Genomic DNA, 20,029 nt, shown 5'->3' with positions numbered 1-20,029 from the left:
CTTTGAAAATAATGGAAGGAGATGAGGCATGATGGAGGCACAAAAACAAGGAGGCATTTGAACCCTCCTAAAAAAATATATATATAAAAGTGCGAGCATTGTAACAATTTGTTCTGTCATCTCACAACAAATTACAGTATTTTTTTTACTTAACATCATAAGTAGCTATAAATATAAGATATAAATATTCCTAAATGAGTTATGTTTTAAATTGTCATAGAGATCATGACATCTCTTTTTAAGATTCTTGTTCTGAGATTTGAGAAAAAAAAACACGTTTGTTCATGTTTGATTCATATCTCTTCATTAGAATCAAATGTTTAAATAGCGTTTATTGCGTCATAGCAGAATGGCTAAAAAAATAGCGCTATGCCGAAATAGCACAGCTATAGTGTGAAATAGCACACTACAACGCCGATAGTGTCATAGCTTTTATGATTTGAAAACACTATAGCGGCGCTATACGCTGTAGCGCTATTTAGAACCTTGCTTAGAATTCATTTTTTTTTTCCTCTATCGTGTGGAGAAAATAGTCATGGTCCCATATTTGAATAGTCAAGATCAACCACTTGCAATCTTTGATAAATAAACGTGGCGATGACTTGGACAAAATTTATACATTTCTCTTTTATACTATGCTAGTTTGTATATTTCACAGGGACCTGCAAGTGAATTGAGTTCTGTAACTCAAAAAAAAAAAAAATGTAATGAGGAAGTCAATTGAGTCTATTTATTTTTAATATTCTATAATTTTACTGTATGTTTTAGAGGAAAAATATGAGTGAGTCTATGGTACTATGCATATTACGATTTGACACCGTGTTACGGTTTTATATTCGAGTTTTCAAATCCTAACGGTCGATCCGAACCGTTCATCTTGTTCTCCATATTAATATGTGTTTGGAAACCAAATTTTACATTTTGTGAAAATTTTTTACTATTTTTTTAGATTTATTGAAAATCACTGTTTTTGGATGGTCCAGAATTTTCAGATCAAGTGATTTTCTAAATATCTAAAAACATAGTAAAAAAATTTCAAAAAATGTAAAATTTTGTTTCCAAACACATATTAATATGGAGAACAAGATGAACGGTTCGGATCGACTGTTAAGATTTGAAAACTCGAATATAGAGCCGTAGCACGGTAACAATCCGTCATATGCATAGTACCATAGACTCACTCGAAAAATATTATAAATTGACTCTCATATATATATATATATATAGAGAGAGAGAGAGAGAGAGGTGGGCTACGGTGAGTTGCGAAGTAAAACGTGTTTCTACTTCACGCTGTATTTTTATTTTGAAAGTCCAAACGACTGATCCAAACCGTTAGATGTTTAATCCATATTGAAATGTGCTTGGAGATCAAATTTTACATTTTTTGGAATTTTTTTACTATTTATTAAGCATTTTTTAAAATTGCTGTTTTGCTGTGAACAGTAAAATTTTCTGGACCATCAGATCAGCGACTTTCAAAATTGCTTAATAAATAGTAAAAAATTCCAAAAAATGTAAAATTTGGTCTCCAAGCACATTTCAATATGGAGAACAAGATGAACGGTTCGGATCGACGTTTTGAACTTAAAAATCGCAAAATATGAGCGTGAAGTAAAATAGTCGCTTTACTTCGCAACTCACCGTAGCCCATCTCTCTCTCTCTCTCTCTCTATATATATATATATTTTTAAAATAACCTCTTGATCCTCATATTTATGCATCTCTTGACAATTGATCACGATTAATACATTTTCATTCGCAACTCACCGTAGCCCATCTCTCTCTCTCTCTCTCTATATATATATATATTTAAAATAACCTCTTGATCCTCATATTTATGCATCTCTTGACAATTGATCACGATTAATACATTTTCATTTGGTCCTTCGCAAGTCGATTACATCTCCTTTTGCTCCTCACTTAAATGCACTCATATGTGTTGAACTCGAGTTATGTCTCTCATATGCAATTCTTCCAATATTCAGGGTGTGCAATATTATTTTTTCTTTTTTTTAGTAAAGTTGGAGATCAAGTCATCCAACTATTTAATACTCTTATCTTATTATTAGAATAAATAATTTCTCCCATCTAGATTGTGATCTGATGACCTCTCACATAGAGACTGTTACACCAAAAGGTATAGTACAAAGTTTCAGTACAACAAGCTATACTTTTTAACCTTAAATATACTTTCGGTTCATACTGCAAGTACACAATCGTATCGTGTAGTATATCGTCGGGTATCAATCACAGGGACGGTTCAAGTCTAAACCGGACTATAATTAAATCAATTAAAGACTAGAAGTGAGAACATGTTGGTTTGGTTGTTTAAGTTTCCTAATCAGTTCAATGACAATGGTTAAATATGAGAAAGTAAATAAACTTGATTTAAATCAATAATATAAAGGAGTTTCCAGGGTTTCAGACTCATCTCAGTTCTGCCTCTCAGTCCCTGACTGTGTAGTTTCCCACACGGGTCGAGTCAGATTACACGGGCCGGATACTTTCGTACACGGTCCGTGTGGACTTCGAGTTAATGCAGCAGTTACTGTTTCTTTGTATTGTTCCTTTGTGTAGGGTTCTACTGACCATACCTAATGTTCCTAAATCTCAACTCTCGTATGTTGGTTCATAAAACTTGGTATGGAGTTGAAATATTTACCCTCGTCGGATTCTAGACCTCAACTTTCATATCGGCCCGAATTACCCAGTTGCTTGTTTGGTATTCTAAAGGTAACTTCTTATCTGTCGATAAGAGGAAATGTTAACATTTCGGCTACCATTTGGTTTCACCTTTCGGATCACTAAACCTACCTCGTGTACTTAGTTTTGGTTGAAAGATTATAATGGGTGAAATGCGCTTTAGATGTGATCATGCATCTAGTGACAAACCAATATAAATCCAACAATTTAATCACAAACTTGCAGCAGTACCACATTCTATAGATATTTAAATGAAATACGACCGATTCAATGATTTAAACACAGGTTTTGGTACAAAATACAGATCGAAAAATAGATAAGTTTGCAAGATATCAAATTCCCCCAAGCTGAAATCTTGCTTGTCCTCAAGTAAAAATCCCAACTTAGGTATCGGGCTGGTATTTGGATTACCTAAATGCAGATTAAGTTCTAAATGCGAACAATTTACGTGAACTTGCTATTGTTAAGAACCCAAGAATCATTTTGGTCAATAACTTGGATTTCCTTGACAACCTTTGATTCACCCCACAGATTGACTAATCAGACTTCCTATTTTAAGATGTTTTAATAGTTGTAAAGACTAGTTACTCGAGTGATCAATATTCCATTCTTTTATTGAAACTAAGCCCTCGTTTGTGGTGATTTTTCCCTTTTGGCCCCCCAAGCTTGGAACAAGCTTAGGTTAGAAAGTCGCGGACTTTGTATGTTGATGTATGCAAAAAAAAAAAATTCTTTTCTTTTCTAAGTTTGGGAGACGAGCTCAAAGGCGTCCAATAGGACTTATTGCCAGTACTCTTATTTTCTTCATCTTTTCATTCATGTTTTTTTTTGCATACATCATGAATACACACATCTACTGGTATTCATTCATACCAATGGATATCTCAATCTTGATAAAAAAAACAAGAATAAAGAACACCACTCCCACAAACCTCCCTCCCTTAATTTTATTGATAGAAAAAATCTGTTACAATTGTATATTTTTGCTCAATGCGCAGCCTTCTTAAATAAAGAGGTAAAGGCTGAATAAAGGAAAGAAATAAATCAGGATCTATCCTATCATTAGGAAGGAAATAGCCTGCTAAATCACACCAGGATCTATCCTATCATTACATATATCTTTCCTATTATTACATATATTTTTCCTAATATTTTTAGACAATCTAATAAGGCAACAAATAAACTAGCTGTGCGCCTCCAGCTTGTATCCTTAACTGGCTCGTGCCAATAAATCTTTCTTTATTTAAAATCTTGTTTTTCTATTTTAAAGGTATAGTTCAGTTTTCAAAATGGTTTTTTTTTTTCGATACGATTCAAGTTTTCATATTTTCAGGTTCTCAAAACATCCCATCCTAAGTAGTCTTTTGACCAACCATGGGGTTAGTTCTAAGTTTTCAAGGTCATCCTAATCATATCTAAGAATTTTCACAGGAATTCCCAATTCAAGCAACTCACGCAAACTGTTCACCTACAAATGCATGAAAAATTAAATATAACCTAAATAAGAAAAAGTAAACAAGTCCTAAATGCAAGAGTCTCCCCCAAGCTAAGTCTGAGCATTGTCCTCAATGCTTCAAGACTAAAGTAGTGAAAAATGTAAAACTCGGGGAAAAGAAAACAAACCTGATCAGTTCTAGGAAGGGGGTGGGCTGGGCCAGTACCCGTGCTCCTCATAGAAGCGCCAGTCGCGCATCTGGCCCTCAATTGTCGAGATCTGAGAGCCCTGAGATGTCAACTCCATCTTTATCTGGACAGATATTCAAATATCGGATATCCACATCTAAGTTTTCGAATATATATAAAATATTGTTCATATTGTTTTCACCCCTATGGCCCTATACCTCAGCCATGCTATTGGCTATTGCTATCTTTTCCAAGCATCATAATAGACTTTACAAAGGACAGAAATGCTTTTGCTTCTTTTCTACTTTACACTTATATTTTTGTCATGTGAACTCTGAAGTTTGTTCACTTAGTGTAACATTTTTATTTGATTCAGCAAAAAAACTCCTTGTGGGAAGTCATCCAATTTTATAGTATATCTGAATCTGATCCCATTATTTATTTCATGGAGATTCAGATCGGATCCGTATCCTCCCAGGTACCTGACTCAGCACACTTAAAAAGGACGGTCCAGATTTAATTTCACCTGGTTCTTGCTCGAAATAGCTGAGGGACAGTATTATGTGCTTTGAGATTCGTGTCAAGTTAAAAAGAACAATTTTGGACCATCCGATTTATTTGTACTCAGTCCAATAACCTAAGAGGATGTGAATTCATTCAGATCGCCGTTCTTTTATTTTTAGAAAGAAATAAATTTTAATGGATTAGATAAATTGACGAAAATATTTTATTGACATGGAAGGAACCGTTTTTTTTTTTCAAGAATTCATTAAGGAACCACATATTTGACACTGATCCTTAACATATCACTAGTATTATACCCGTGCATTGCAACGGGGATATATTATAAGAAACAAATATATCAATGAAAATAATAATTATTATCAAAAAATTAAGACACATGTTAATAGAAAATTTATATGATTTTGTATTTTTAATTAACTTTAATCGTGATCTCTAATAACAATTTGATGATGTGATGATTCTTTATTTTTAAGTACCAATAATATCAAATAATAGCTTGATTCGAATCTAATATCAAATATCATACAACAATTCAATATCGACATATAATATGATATAAAAAAAACATAAATAAAAAGTGTTATCATGTGTATGTATATGATTTATATATACACACACACGTATATTATAAGAGAAATATATACTTACACACACGTTCCAATTTTGTATTCTTCTTCTTTTTCTTTGTTTCTAATTTAGAATACACACACATTGATATATTATATATTGAAAATATATTTTAAATTGCCTACACCAATATGTATAGAAACAAAGAAAGAGAAATAAGGAAATAAAAACAAATTGATTTTCATTATGATCCGTATAGAAACGAAGAAGAAGTAAGGAAATAAATAAATAAGAAAATGGAAGGTGAAGTCTTCTCAATTAAAGAGGAGAAATATAAAAACAAAGAAATAAGGAAATGAATAAATATATCACTAAATTTTCAGAATTTGTTCAATTTTAATTGTAACATACCGTGTGACAGCACATGCGGTTTATATAAAAATTCCTTCTGTTGATCACATTTTTGTTGTAATTCTTTTCATGTCACTAAAAGATATTATATATTTCCACTCATGTAAAAAATAATTTTATTATTCTAAAAGTAAAAAAAAATCTGTTCAGACTTCAGACTCCGCTTGAGCCTGGAAGCCTTGAACGGTTGGGGTCCGGATCCCCTAAAGTAATCCAATTTATGAGTTTAGATCCAAACCGTTCGATTCGAATTCGGGCCAATCCGGCCCAAAATGGAGCGTACGGGTCACCTTTAATATGACAGTCTGATTCGAATCTGACGGTCCAGATCTAAACTTAAAAATTGGGTTACTTTGGGAGATCCGATCTCGAACGGTTGAACCCATCTTTTCTAGAACTCGAGCTCTAATAACGATTCCGGATCATCTGAAGTACCTCAAATTTTGTATTTATATCCATACTGTCCGATATGCTTTAATATTCGATTAAAGAAGATCGGACGGTGAAGTTCTAAAATCAAAATTTCAGTTAACTCAGGTGATATGATCCTCTTGTAACCCCCCATAACCCCTCATAAATTGCGAAGCTAATCAATCAATCAAATCAATCACCTTTCCAAGTATAAAGTATTAAGCCGCTCTTACTCTTTGTCTGGAGAACCTTCACCTTTCAATCGCGCACGCTAGTGGGTTAGTACTGTACACGAGGTTTGATTTGAATTCCCTTTTTTAGATTTATTTGAACTATTGCTATACTACAAATTCTGTATTTCTGATTTTGTCATTTGAATTTTACCGCTGTGTCCTTCTCTCACAAGCATTTTATCAAACACCTAGGCTGTGCTCCAATTAGAGGTACGCGGAGGGAGAGAGGAAGAAATACTGTTTGGAGGAGAGTCTCTCCTCTGCCCGGTGATTTCTCCTGCTCCAGAAGAGGTGAACGAGAGAGGGAGCGGAGGTAAAAGGTTACTGTTCGGAGGGAAGAGGGTTGTCGTGAAACATTGATTTTTGATAAATTGTGTCACCTCCGAATCGGGGTGTAAAAATCCTGTTCTGAGGTGAAGCTGCAGCGGAGGTGTTCCTTCCCTTCTCTTTAATGAGGGATTTAGTACCGTTGTCATGCTAAATTTTTTGGATTTAAAGTACTCATTTACAAATTACAATGGTTTTTTTTTTTTTTTGGCTTAGTTGGATATTTACTGGTAATGCAGAATAACTTAAACGATTATAACGGACATGAAGAATAATATACCATTCGAATCTGGTCAGATGGTTGAATCAAAGAGCTTCATTAAAGGATTTCGCGGTGCATGGTTCCGTGGTAAGGTGAGGTGAAAATTACTGATTTGCCTTAAATCCTAATTTTGGGATTTCTTCTGGTAAAAAAAAAAATATATTTGGGTTGTTTTTCTGTTCAATTATTTTCAAATTGGTCATTTTGTGTTGCACAATAACTCATTAAATTGCCAGATGAAGAATATTCGCACTAGAAGAGGCTCTCATGAATGTTTTTTGGAATACTGTGACTTCCCTGATGAGAGTAAGTCAACTTTGTTGATACCTTGATCATATCAGTTTATCACTATAGACCCTTAAGAATGCAAATAAAATAAAATAAAGGAAAGTTTACGAGAAAGTTTTGAAAAATAATGGAGGGGATGCTTCTAATATTTCTAACTCATTACTAAAGCTACTGGTCCATGATGCCTACAGTCATGGGTGGAACCAGAAAATTGAAATAGGGGTGCTGGATAAATAAGTGTTCTATGAGGGGGGCTAATAGTATAATCTTTTGTAAAAATTCAAAATTTTAGAAGGACAAAACTGAAATTTTTCAATTTATAGGAGGTGCTTAGCACTGCCTACAATCCACCTCATTCATCCCGTGTGTGTTTGTTCAATTATTAAAATAGCATGTATATGTCCAACATGAGTATTATATTCATATATACCCCTGATCCTCTAAGTCAAAGATTTGAGTCAACTGAGATATCTTATGCAGAGACAACATGGACAAATTTTTATGGGGTTTCCCCGAAGGATCCTGGTGAGTTGTCTGATCTGAAGCAGAGGAAGAGAGAGTTGATGTTTCGGCCCTCCTTCCCTCCCTTTCACAAAGAGAGTGAACCGCCACCTCTACATTTGCCAGGTGAGGTAAAAGTAGTTGTGAATGATACCTGGAGAATCGGTGATTTGGTTGATCTCTGGTACGATGAGTGCTTTTGGTCTGGAAAGATCATCAAGCTTGATGCTGTTGATTTGGTTGAGGTATACTATTCGTTCTTTATTTATTTTTTTCTAAATTGATTTCAGGCCATTATTGTGAATTTTCCTTAGATAATTACATTAACTAGTTCAAACCAAATGGTGTTAAAGTCCCAGTATCAATTCAACCTAATGAAGTGATTTATGCACTTGTATCAGGAGGAATGAAACAGATTGATGCACCTGACGGGTTTTTTTTTTGGGCATTGTTAGGTTGAATTGCCTGAGCCTCCAGTTGGGGAAGGTGGGGTCTACAAAGGGATTATTAAGGACCTCAGGCCTTCTCTCAATTGGTCACTAGAAAAGGGCTGGTCTGTGCCTCTCTCACAGGTCAGCATTTTTTCTCTTGCGCTTTTTTTCTTGTGTTGTTTCTTCACAGTAGTGTTCTGAAAATTGATACGATTGCCAATGGCCAAGTTTTTAATTTTTTGATAACTCATCTCCGTTTAGTTTATATGTTTTCCTTCTGTTCGGTTTGGCTTAGTTGTTTTGGTTTGGTTTGAGCTCTTCAAATTCTATATGAAGCTTAGCAAGAACTGAGAAGACATGCTAATGGCCGTTTTGCTGTAACAGGCAAATGGAGAATCTTGGTACACTGCTCGTTTGGTACGAAAACCTTTAACGAAATCCTTGAATAATGAATCAGGTATTTCTGAAAATAACATACTTAAAAATTATTGTATATGCTAGCTTACCCGTAGTTTTTATAAATTTTGTCAGAATTCAGAAATATGCATCCTTTATTTTGTCACGGCATCCAAACTTTCCTGTTATGGTTCACATAGATACATTGCTGGAATGAAGTAAAAAATAAATAGTAAAATAGTGAGCTAACCCAAATTTGAATGATGGCTTTGGTTAGTGAGAATAGTGAGCTAACCCAACTTTCTTTTGGGTTAGTAGAATAGCATGCTAACTCATAAAAGACAAACAAAGAATAGTCTCTTTTTGCCAACCCAAACACATCCAAACATAGAATAGTAGTTCGGAATAGTTGCTAACCCGGGTTAGCACTATTCATTGCCTCATCCAAACGTACCCTTAGTAAAAATGTGTAACGAAATGTGCAAAAGCAGACTACATAATGTCTTGGCACAATTTGTCGTGCCTTAGGAAAAGAAGTAACCATTTTAAACCTTTATTCACAGATCAAAGCACAGGTGCAGCAGACAAAGCATCGGATCGTTACTTGTGCCTTGAAAGCACAAAAGAAGCTCCTGCTACTTATAATACTTCACCCGGGAATACCAGGGCAGTTGATACCTCTTTTAGAAACCACAGTGATCAGGAAAGCAGGGATATAATTTCTTCAAGTGGGGACCAGAAATCAAGAGAGAGAAAATCGCTAGAGGAGCAACCTGACATGATAGGCGAGTCGATCATGGAACTGGAAGAGGTGGCGAATAAGATTAGGTGGCTCAAAGGTCTTCTCCAGTTTGGTTACAAATGGTCGAATGATATGATCCCTTCTTGGAAATTCATACCCGACTCCGAACCGGCTGTAAAACCAAAAACAAGTGTTTGATCTAGTGACAACTGATAAAGTACAACATCTTCTAGGATAAAGTTTCATTGGCAGCGGCAGCGGCAGCCATTGATTCGGTTGATTCTTTATTTGCATGTTTCCTTTGGTCAAAGCACCCTGTAGTAGCCGCACTTTTGGACGCCTATAACAGTCCGCCCGAAGCCCTGCCATAGATGGGACCCGTTGAGGACCTTGAATCGCTTGATTGAGCCATCGGCGTGCCTTTTTACCTTGAAGACCCGATTCATGTGTTCTTTTATTTTTTTTGAGAGAAAATTCATGTGTTCTTTTAGTATTGAGTCTTGAATACTTGTTTGTGGTTCTGCGCTTTAATCCTCTATGCAAGAGGTTGTGGGTTGGAACTTCGGATGAGTGTTCTTAATGGACACTATATGGATCTCAAAAGGAAGTATTGAGTTTTCTATGTATTGATTGTTTCTGCAGATTAATTGTTTGTGTTTTTTATCTAATACTTAATTAGTTATTTAAATCCGATTTGTTATTTTCTTCCTCTCCTCCTCTCTTATGACAATCTTAGATCCGCCTTTTCACATGGATCATCTAATTGCCAGTAACTAAAACTAGCCTTTGATTTAGTAATAAAGACAATGCTATATGTGTACGAAGTTGTAAGTTCGAAATCCAAATAGAAAGGATACTCGTTGATATTAAATAATTTGAACCAGCAACGCACCAACAATCATCTCACAAATAATGAGCAACAGCCAATTTGACTGTTTCATTATAAGAACATAATTAAGAGATTGAATATGTTTATTACATCCATAATTTAGTAATTTTTAAAATTACTAATATAATGTTTATTGTTTATATCATGTTATTTCAATTTGACTGATTTGCAAAGAAAAAATTGTGAATACAAATTACTATTATTTACTCTACATCTTGCAATTAATATTGTAATTGTTACATCAATATTTTTAATTTCTTTACAAGTGAGATCGAGATTATTTAATTATGCACTTTTCCCGTTGCTATGCACTATTGTTAATATCCATAATGAGAATCATAATGGTTCGAGGAAGGTGGTGGTCTTCAGAAGGGGAAAATAAAAGCTAAAGAAGATAATAAAAATAACTTGGTTAATATTTTTGCTTGCTTGAATATATTACATGGTTTTATAGCCGTTGATTTAGACCATTTTTTTTTTCAAACTCGTGCCGTAGATTTCAACCGTTTGTTGTGATAATAATATTTGTTGGTTAATAAAGAGGGAAAAAAATATTTTTAGTTGCAATATCAATTGAATATCTTTTTATATAAGAAAATTTATATGACAATCTCATTAATTTATTTAGAATCTTTGATCGCTAAAATATTTGATCTCTCATTAGTTGTCAATGCAGATAATTATAATCCGTCTCGTAATAGTTAATTTGATGAAAAGAACGTACCACACTAGGATAAAAATGATCACATCCCTCAAATTAAATTTTTATTATTAGATAGATATATACTAAAATAAATGTACCATAAAACTTGGAAATACTTTTAAAAGCAACCAACATAATATTGAAAGCTTTTTACGGCCCATAGCCCCATACCATATGATGCGGATATGATTGAAATTAATACAGAATTAAAACAAATATTTTCTCAATTTATGATAGGAAATTTTCAGTATGATGATACGTAACAGACAATATTTTATTTTTGCTTTCATGCAATAGTACGAACCAATTTAATTCTTCTTTCTTCTTCTCCTTCAAAGCTTTTATTCTCAAATAAGTTGAGGTATATTAGAAATAAAACTCAATCAGAATCAACAACACATGGACTTCCCAAGAGATCACCCATCCTATTACTACTCTTGCCCAATTTGTGAGAGTTTCATTTTTATAAAGAGACTGTTTTTTTTACCGCTGGCTCGCCAAGTCTATCACGAACTCTCTTCCTTTTTCTTGACTTGGAACAAGCTATATGAAAAGTACACAGACGGAGTTTACGAACCAATCTAATTCCATCACAAAAAATAATGAAGTGTACAGTATTATTACATTCCTTAACTAATGCTAGTTCAATACTATAGTCATACAGATGATAAACTACACCGTTTCCTCTCATAGAATAGAACCAATGTCACAAACAGGGCTATTCTAGCTGTCTTAAAAGTATAAAAAATATCCTCTATAACCTACCCTTATTTTTTTTAAGGGAATCCCAAACTACTACTCTTTTGGACTTTCCTAGAAAAGGCAAATAATAAGAAAATTCTTACCATTTTAATAAAAAGGGCAGGGAGGATAACATCCCCTTTTTTGCAAGGTTGTACAGGATACTTCTCATTTAACAAATTTGCTCTGGTCAAAATCGACTTCCTCACTATTTACCTCTCTCAGTTCAACCAACCAACCAACCAACCATGCAACAATCAAATATTTAGTAAATGGAATTTTCAATGATGAGCAGCTTCTCAGGATCAAAAGGCCCATTTTCAGTATTTACGATCCTACCCTTCCAGCTTAATCGCTCAGAGACCTCTTTTACTCGTGTAATAACATCTACATTGTCACGAATTATTAAGGCTCCTTCTGGTCGTAGTATCCGATCAATTTCTAGTAGTATATCTAATACATTGCACCTGCACATGCCAGTGAGGAAAATTATACAAAACTTGCCTTCTATGCCAAATTTCTTTAATTGTTATTGCACTAAAATATGCCTTGCAGGTACTGCAATCAAATTGAGTGTAGCAGCCAGATTTCCAAATAGAGTTTTTTCCCCCTCTTATTATTGCTTCGACAAAAAAATAAGGTATAAAAAACAAATAACAGGGTCAAATATTTCTATCATTTGAAGATAAGGATATACTGAAAACGAATTAAATATTAAATAAAAATAAAAATAAAATGAAGAACGCACTTACTTGTCCATGTACAAGCTGAAAACTCCGTAAGCATGTATGAAATCATATGTGCGTGGATATGTAGAGAATGCTTCGCACCTGGAAATTATTTATAAGAAAAGATAATAATAATTAATACATATATCAGCAAATTTAGTCTTCAAAAACTTTTATTTTTCTATATGAATATATTATCTGTATAAATGTAATACTGGTATGTTATAACAAAGGCTAAGTGAAGGTATAAAAGAAATAATATATACCAGTTCATGAAGGTTCCAATAAGCCCACGTTCATAGATAACACCCAAAGTGTTATTCACCCCTTCAGAAGGGACCACATTCATAACCCAAACAGGATACTTTGCCAAGGCAGTAGCAAAGCCCCCAAGACCCGCATTCATATCAAGAACATTCCTATACTGCCCTTCAGACATCCCTTTAATATAGTGTGAGACGTAATTCGAGACCCTTTTACCCCAAATTAAACCATCATTTTTGAACGTTTCAGATGTTATTCCCTTTATTGCGCCACTTTCTATCCTTGGTGGTATGGCGTTTAATCTCTTTGGCCACTTTTCAGTAGGACCACCAGCCACATCATCAATTTGGCGAGCTTTTGGGAGAGGAGTTATGCATAGCTCCATATTTTCATACCTGTTTGATAAAAAATTATTGAGAATTGGAAGTACAAACAAATGCAAAAAAGTACTGGTACATGACAATAGGTAGATGTAGATAATATATGTTATACATCCACCCAGTACAGTACCAAGTTGATTCAGTCCATGAAAATATAGCAAGTTTGATCCCCGACTAAACTTAACTTAAATAGCCAACATCAAAAAACTAAAACCAAGAGAATTAATATCGAATAAAATAACAACTATAAGCTAGTATCAGAAAGTTGATAGTGGCTGAACAGTACCATGCCTCACTACACTATTTTCGAAATTTCTTACTGGCACTAATGTTCACTGCCCCATATTAATTTTTGGAATTATGTCAATTAGCAAATGATTAGAAACTATACAAAAATGTTCATAGCCAATATGTTGCCTCCTTAATTAACAGTGAATATTTTGGATGCCGGGAAAAAGTTCTTTTTTTTTTTTGTAAAATTCTTAAATAAAATAGAAAACATAAGAAAACAAGAAAGTCACCAAGCATCATCAGGGTCAGAGTCGACACAAAAAGGATGTGATTTGACCATCTTAGCCTTCTTAACACAGTGGATGTGATTGGTTGGCTTTCTCCAAACAGCAATTGTGCCCTTCTCAGCAACCTTTTTCCAACAAAGCCGCCTTGCCAGATCTTCTATGGCCATCTGCTCCCCCTCCAGATCCTGTTTTGTGCGGCCCCACCCCTTGTACAGACTTCTCCAACTGATTGGTGGTCCAGACAGAACCCAGTAGCCACCTGGGCGGAGCACCCGATCGATTTCCAACAGGTAAAGGCCATCTGACAAGAGCAGAGAATAAAATTCATGCAAAAAAAAAGTACCTGAAATATTTGCTTCACTGTTTGATGATTTCAAGTTTTTCAGGTTATTTTAATGCATACTTTGCTCCTGTAACAGGTTTGATTGTGAAGGTATGGCTGCCCTACTACCTAAAACAGCTTCTGAAATCAAACCGTGATATATTACCATATTCCAAAGAGAACCTAACTTTCTTAATAAGAACAAATCATATGAGATGACAGTCAAAGTCTACAGCTCCCCTCCAGTGGCTTGCACTGGATTTCGAATTTGCATCTCCTACATGGGATGTGTGGCCTATCATTTTTTCAGTTTTTTATAAAATATGCCCAATATTTGTTGATATTTTTGTACGACCATAAGCATGTAATGTATTAAAAGCTGGCAGTTTTTACCAACCATTATTTAGTACCCCCAGTGGCTTGCATTGGGCGAACTTGCATCTCTTATCACTTTTCCAAACTTTGAAAAAGGAAAGCCCAATATTTCTTGATATTTTGTACCACTGTGAGCATGGAATGCATTAAAAGCTGACAGTTTTCACCTATTATTCTTTTCCTTACATAAATAAATAGTTCAGAAGAAACTACCCTAATCTACTATTGGTACCATTATCTCAGTAGCAATACCCTTCTTAAAGAAATAATAGAGAATCTTTTACCCTATCTTCCATGAATCCCTTTTTTTTTTATCAAGACCAAATTTAAACAAAATCAGTGTAAATTAAAACGTGTTGTGATCCCCAAGCTTCTAATATTGATAGTGAAGGGATTTGATTAAGTCAAAAGAAAAAAGAAAAATCTAGAGCAATTCACCCATTCATCACTTAATTAAACCTCGGATGTTAATTGCAAATGTAAAGAATGATTTGTTGTTTGAGTAAGGCTATGGTAATATGCATATTACGGATTGACCCATGCTATGGATCTAAATATTAATTTTAAAAGTTCAAATAGTCGATCCAAACAATTAAATATGATCTCCATATCAAAATTGTAATTGGATACCAAATTATACATTTTCTTTATTTATTTTTTACTATTTTTTAGATAGGTAGAATATCACTTGATCTAAAAATTCTGGACCATCCAAAAACAGTGATTTTCTACCAGTAAAATAAAAATAAAGATATGGATCCATAGCACGGGTCGATCCGTAATGTGCATATTACCATAGCCTCACTCTTGTTGTTTAACTTTATTCCACAATAATATTTTACCATGAGCAGTCCACGGGACAAGGCAGCGCGCACAGTGGATCATATCAAAAGACCTGGAAGGAAAAGGAAGCCTATGAATGCTCAACACTCCTAGCATGGCTGGGATGCCACGCTCCAACGCAAATTGAACTTGAGCCTCATGTATGTCCCTTGGGGCAATAGACATTGTCAGAATTTTTTGATCCAGTAGATGACCACCAAAGCTCGCTACCTGATAAAAAGGGCGATACCATGATTTTTTTATTCATAATAGTTATTAACTTTATGTGTAATTTTTGGATCTGTGCAGATTTTTGATCGTGTAAAGGTTTGTTAATTTATGCAAATTTATATTGTGCTTTGGACATGATGTTAGTTTCAGGGTGCTTTTGGGAATGTTCTTTATGTTGTTGTTCTTTTAGGTAGGTGCAAAGACCTCATTTCATTGTCAAATTAACCACTGAGCAAATGAGAAATTAAAAAAATATATATATATCAAAGTTATGTTGCTCTAAGCTTATGCAGTAGAAAAACATTGGGGGTCAGATGAACAATGGCTGATAGTTTTTCCAAACCCTCTAAAGAAGTTTTAAACATTGGTATGTAATTGGAACTGTTTTTATATCAGAAAAGTATGTATGACAGTTTTACCCATGGGTAGCTCATCTGTAAAAATAAATTTCTCAGATTTAAAATGTCTTTATCAAGTTCAATTTGCCACTTGAGGTTTGAACATTTGAATCTCTTATTCTAATAACATAAAAAGAAAAGTACTAGGATGGCAATTTTAATAGGAGAAAGAGCCTCACCCCACAGCCAATATCCAAAGCAGTTCTGATCTCACCATTTTTTAATGGTATGATCTTGGATATCTGATCAACATACCGCTTCACCCCATTGGCAAAGGAGGTCCCACCTCCTGGGAAAACCAACCAATCCCCTTCAATCCTGACCCAATTCTGGTTCTTCTTCGCCTCGCTCAGCCTCTTAGATGGTATATTCTTAAACCAAGCTCTATCCCGGCTCAGAGGCCAGCGTAATGGGGTCCGGTATCCAGGCGGCCGTGGGATGCGACATGTGTAATGGTCAGTGGGAGCTACAGGGCAATGGCGCTGACGATGCTCAAGGTCACGGGTCGGGTAGAGGCGTTCTCGGGTGGGGTCCTGGCAGGGGCAGTGATCTGTGAAATTGGAAGGGCAAAAAGGGAGAGGAGGAAGAGGAGGAGAGAGGGAGGAAGAGGGGAGGGGAATGGTATGACGAGGGAGGAAATGAAGAGGAGGTGAGGAAGGGAGAGTGGAGAGGTGGCAATGGGAAGGGGGAGGGATGAGAGAGAGGGAAATTGGAGAGGAGGTGTAGATGCCTAGGAGGTAAGAGATGAAGGAGAGGGAGAAGGTGGCAAGTAGAAGGGAGAGAGTGCGGATGTTTGGCTTCGGAAGGTGGCCGAGCAGAATTGACATTTTGATTTAGTTCGATCTCAGCTCAGTGAAATGTACTGGTAAAGAGAATAGAGATCCCTCCCCTCCATCAGAGCAGAGCAGCGGAGTGAGAGTGAGAGAATCAAAGAATGAAAGATGATGGGAACCTTTTCTCTTTTTCTTTTTTGCAAGCAGGAAGAACCCAAGGAAGAAATGTGGGATCTGGTCAAATTTTAGGCGCAAGTGCAATACGGCTACGAGGGTGAGACATGAGAGAGTTCGACAGTTTTTTGCCTTTTTGTTTACTGGGATCTTCCTGTGAGCTGTTACGCGAGCTACAGGCTCCTACAGCCTACCGAGCCACGCCCAAGCGGATTCTGTTACGCGAGTTAGTGGATCCGAACCGTTCTTTTAAGCCTGTCACAAATTTTCCGAATTTTTTATTAATAGAAATAAAATAAAATAAATATTTAAAAAGAACACTACTTTAAATTTTTTGCGAAAACTAGGTAGATCGGGTTTTGTAAACCCGTCCCGCCGGACGGGACTACACAACCCGTCCCGATTAATCATCATTAAGTCTTAACCAACATCTCGAAAAAAAAAAAAAAAAAAAAAAAAAAAAAAAAATCCTGGACGGGTTTAAGCGTCCCGTCCCGCTCCGTGAAAAAAAAAAAAAAAAAAAAAAACCTGGACGGGTCCTCTTATCCCGTCCCATCCGACATTCCTTTCCCGTAAAACTAAAACAGATGGAGGGGTTCCTTGTAATTTTGCTTTAAACTCTCTGACGAGCTTCCTTCTTACCAGTAACTTTCCTTTAAAACATCATGAAGGGATGCACCAATTATGTGATAAAATTTTATCCACTGTTGCATATATGCTAAGTTACTACCATTGATTGCCTTGCAGATTCCAACAGATATGCATCCATCCACAAAGAAATCTTCTCTGGAGACAGTTTTGACGGTATTCTCACATAAAGAGAGTATAATAAATTATATTATATTCATGTTGGACTTCTCTAAATATTAAAAAAAATATTTAGGTGTTACATGCAGGCGGCAAGTTTGGTGGGTCCAGCAGTGGATACAGTGTTTCTGGTGGTCTTCATGGTGTTGGCTTGTCTGTTGTGAATGCTTTGTCTGAGGTAATTTCATCTGTACTTCTGTAAGAAAAATTCAATTTTTTGTAGTACCTTTTTGAATTAGGAAGAAATTTGTTTTTCCATACTGGCATATCTTTGCCAGTTTTCTGTGTACCTTTTCCTTGCCACATTAAGTGATAACTAGTTAATTGATATTAGATTTTTCTTAAGAAAATAAGAAGGTTATCTGGAATATAATTTAGCTTTTGTTAATGGATACGGACATAATTTAGGGTCATGCCAAATATTGTAAGGAAAAATTAAGATCAAAGAGGCACCACTTGGGCACTAAAATATATGCCAATCTGACAGGAAAGCAATAAGCAAAGACATTGCTAGTGCAGCATTTATATTAGGCCGTTTTAAATCCACGAATTTTATTTAGTTGATTGTCATTTGATACAAGCAAGTTAGCTTATTGGTGTAAATAATCATTAATAGGCTCTATCTAAATACTGTTAGGCACTTGAGATAACTGTATGGCGAGATGGCACGGAGTTACTGGTAAGAAGGAAGTTCGTCAGAGAGTTTAAAGGAAAGTTACAACGAACCCCTCCATCTGTTTTAGTTTTATGTCGGATGGGACGGGTTAAGAAGACCTGTCCAGGTTTTTTTTTTTTTTTTTTTTTTTTTACGGAGCGGGACGGGACGCTTAAACCCGTCCACGATTTTTTTTTTTTTTTTTTTTTTTTTTTCCGAGATGTTGGTTAAGGCTTAATGATGATTAATCGGGACGGGTTGTGTAGTCCCGTCCGGCGGGACGGGTTTACAAAACCCGATCTACCTAGTTTTTGCAAAAATTTTAAAGTGGTGTTCTTTTTAAATATTTTTTTTATTTTATTTCTATTAATAAAAAATTCGGCACAAATTTTAAAGGACCCCTACAGTTTAAATAGCCATGAGATTGAGATTGAGATTGATTTGACATTTTGACTTGGAGTACCGCCTGATAACCTACTGTTGTACATTTATTTATTTATTTCAATTGAAATATAGTCGTTGATAATATTATGTAATTTCAATTAAGAGTAAAGCTTGGGTGCTATAGATAAGGTCATTCATCTCAAAAACTTATCGTATAAATTTTAGACATCAATTTAAGAAGTTCAATAAATTAGTTATATAATAAACTTGTAAAATACTAATTTTTACTATTTTTGAAATGCTTTTACTAGTTTTTATAATTTATGAAAGATGATAAAAAATAACCTAAAATATTAACAATTTTATTTTATTTTTAGGCTATTTTTATTCATTTTTCATAAATTATAAAAAAATAAAAAAATAGTATTTTACAAGTTTATTATATAACCAATTTATTGAGCTACTTAAATAGAAGTTTCAAATTTATATGATAGAATTTTGAGGCTATAGCACGGATAACCTTATGCTATTCATAACATCCAATCCTTACTCTTTCAATTAAATTAAAATACGTATTAGCAACTGTTTTGATTTTTTACTCTTTTTTTTTTTTTAAATCTACGCTTAGATACACACTCAAGTAATTTATTAATATAAAGAAAGAAGTGTGGAGTTCACTATTTCAGATAGCTTCTGGCAACTCCATGTGTGGTTATTTTGTATAGGAAGTCTGAGGAATTTTTTAATTGAAATTTGTGTAAATATAACTTACATTTTTACCAATATAATTAGCTTTGCCGCTTACACCGTGCGATGAGAAGAGACGAGAAGAAAATAAATGAGACCCCCAATAAAATTTCGCCTTCTCTACGTTCCAATTCGGAGGTGATAAAAAAATATTAATTTATACACATAAATGATAAATCATCTCCTCTTCCTTCCGCGTTCCTTTTAAAATGTTCGGTTCTGAAACAAATAATTTACCTCTATCAGAAGATTCAGAACCGATCACATATAATCCAATTCATTCTAGCGCCTTCAGCAAAAAAAAACTGTTTTGAGTCTAATAATAAAGGTACGCACTCTCATGTGAAAGATTGTGAAAAATTATAGGTACGAAACCCACAAAATTAAAAAGAAAAATCATCTATATTAATAGACATAAATTTGAAATTTATTAGTGGACTTAGACCCCCAACTCAACTCAAAAAATATACCACTTTAACAGTTAGCACTATTTCATAATTTACCAAACATCTCCTTTTCTCATAGCCTCACTCCTAAGATCTGTCCTTTATAGACCAATGCAAATATCAAATTGTCTATTTAGCAAGTGTGGTAAAGGAGAACAAATAAAATAAAGGTTCTATTCTCGCCAAACAAGAAAAAATCTAGTGAAATTGTGAAAATTAGAAAAATGAAATGAAATTTGAACTTTTACAGTT

General features: G+C 34.7%; 3 protein-coding genes across 6 annotated transcripts; 2 read left to right on the top strand and 1 right to left on the bottom strand.

The window, feature by feature from the left end:
• Positions 1-6,496: 6,496 nt before the first annotated feature.
• LOC144575945 (uncharacterized) lies at positions 6,497-10,090 on the top strand. 4 transcript variants are annotated; one of them, XM_078326206.1, is made up of 7 exons: positions 6,497-6,518; positions 7,040-7,154; positions 7,299-7,368; positions 7,831-8,096; positions 8,307-8,423; positions 8,667-8,739; positions 9,242-10,090. In XM_078326206.1, exons 2-7 carry the CDS (start codon positions 7,065-7,067, stop codon positions 9,616-9,618), a joined length of 993 nt encoding a protein of 330 aa, XP_078182332.1. In that variant the 5' UTR covers positions 6,497-6,518; positions 7,040-7,064; the 3' UTR covers positions 9,619-10,090. The 4 variants fall into 4 exon arrangements, with proteins under 4 accessions (XP_078182332.1, XP_078182331.1, XP_078182330.1 ...); XM_078326205.1 differs by lacking the exon at positions 6,497-6,518 and adding an exon at positions 6,635-6,786; XM_078326204.1 differs by lacking the exon at positions 6,497-6,518 and adding an exon at positions 6,635-6,903.
• A 1,492-nt stretch (positions 10,091-11,582) lies between these two features.
• Positions 11,583-16,769, bottom strand: LOC144575723 (S-adenosyl-L-methionine-dependent methyltransferases superfamily protein). The gene is made up of 6 exons (XM_078325961.1): positions 15,971-16,769; positions 15,183-15,393; positions 13,647-13,944; positions 12,748-13,140; positions 12,506-12,583; positions 11,583-12,220 (listed from the first exon to the last, which is right to left on the bottom strand). The coding sequence occupies exons 1-6, from the start codon at positions 16,616-16,618 to the stop codon at positions 12,019-12,021; spliced, it is 1,830 nt and encodes a 609-aa protein (XP_078182087.1). The 5' UTR covers positions 16,619-16,769; the 3' UTR covers positions 11,583-12,018.
• On the top strand, positions 16,649-19,426 carry LOC144575451 (DNA gyrase subunit B, chloroplastic/mitochondrial-like). The gene is made up of 6 exons (XM_078325600.1): positions 16,649-16,656; positions 16,772-16,838; positions 17,486-17,542; positions 17,622-17,723; positions 18,183-18,327; positions 19,377-19,426. The coding sequence occupies exons 1-6, from the start codon at positions 16,649-16,651 to the stop codon at positions 19,424-19,426; spliced, it is 429 nt and encodes a 142-aa protein (XP_078181726.1).
• Positions 19,427-20,029: the final 603 nt, after the last annotated feature.

The sequence above is a fragment of the Carex rostrata genome, chromosome 24, assembly GCF_964058835.1.
Source record: "Carex rostrata chromosome 24, lpCarRost1.2, whole genome shotgun sequence".
NCBI classification, from domain to species: domain Eukaryota; kingdom Viridiplantae; phylum Streptophyta; class Magnoliopsida; order Poales; family Cyperaceae; genus Carex; species Carex rostrata.
This window is presented reverse-complemented; position numbering and strand designations above follow the sequence as displayed.

What these genes read in the sequence shown, in the direction of transcription:
- LOC144575945 (XM_078326206.1), top strand. Translation starts at nt 7,065, where the DNA reads ATGAAGAATAATATACCATTCGAATCTGGTCAGATGGTTGAATCAAAG. An exon ending in GTGCATGGTTCCGTGGTAAG is followed by an intron (nt 7,155 to 7,298) that starts GTGAGGTGAAAA and finishes TTAAATTGCCAG; the next exon opens with ATGAAGAATATTCGCACTAG. An exon ending in CTGTGACTTCCCTGATGAGA is followed by an intron (nt 7,369 to 7,830) that starts GTAAGTCAACTT and finishes TATCTTATGCAG; the next exon opens with AGACAACATGGACAAATTTT.
- LOC144575723 (XM_078325961.1), bottom strand. Translation starts at nt 16,618, where the DNA reads ATGTCAATTCTGCTCGGCCACCTTCCGAAGCCAAACATCCGCACTCTC. An exon ending in CTTTGGATATTGGCTGTGGG is followed by an intron (nt 15,394 to 15,970) that starts GTGAGGCTCTTT and finishes CCTTTTTATCAG; the next exon opens with GTAGCGAGCTTTGGTGGTCA. An exon ending in TGTCCCGTGGACTGCTCATG is followed by an intron (nt 13,945 to 15,182) that starts GTAAAATATTAT and finishes TGCTCTTGTCAG; the next exon opens with ATGGCCTTTACCTGTTGGAA.
- LOC144575451 (XM_078325600.1), top strand. An exon ending in TTGTGAATGCTTTGTCTGAG is followed by an intron (nt 17,724 to 18,182) that starts GTAATTTCATCT and finishes AAATACTGTTAG; the next exon opens with GCACTTGAGATAACTGTATG. An exon ending in GGTTAAGAAGACCTGTCCAG is followed by an intron (nt 18,328 to 19,376) that starts GTTTTTTTTTTT and finishes CAATATAATTAG; the next exon opens with CTTTGCCGCTTACACCGTGC.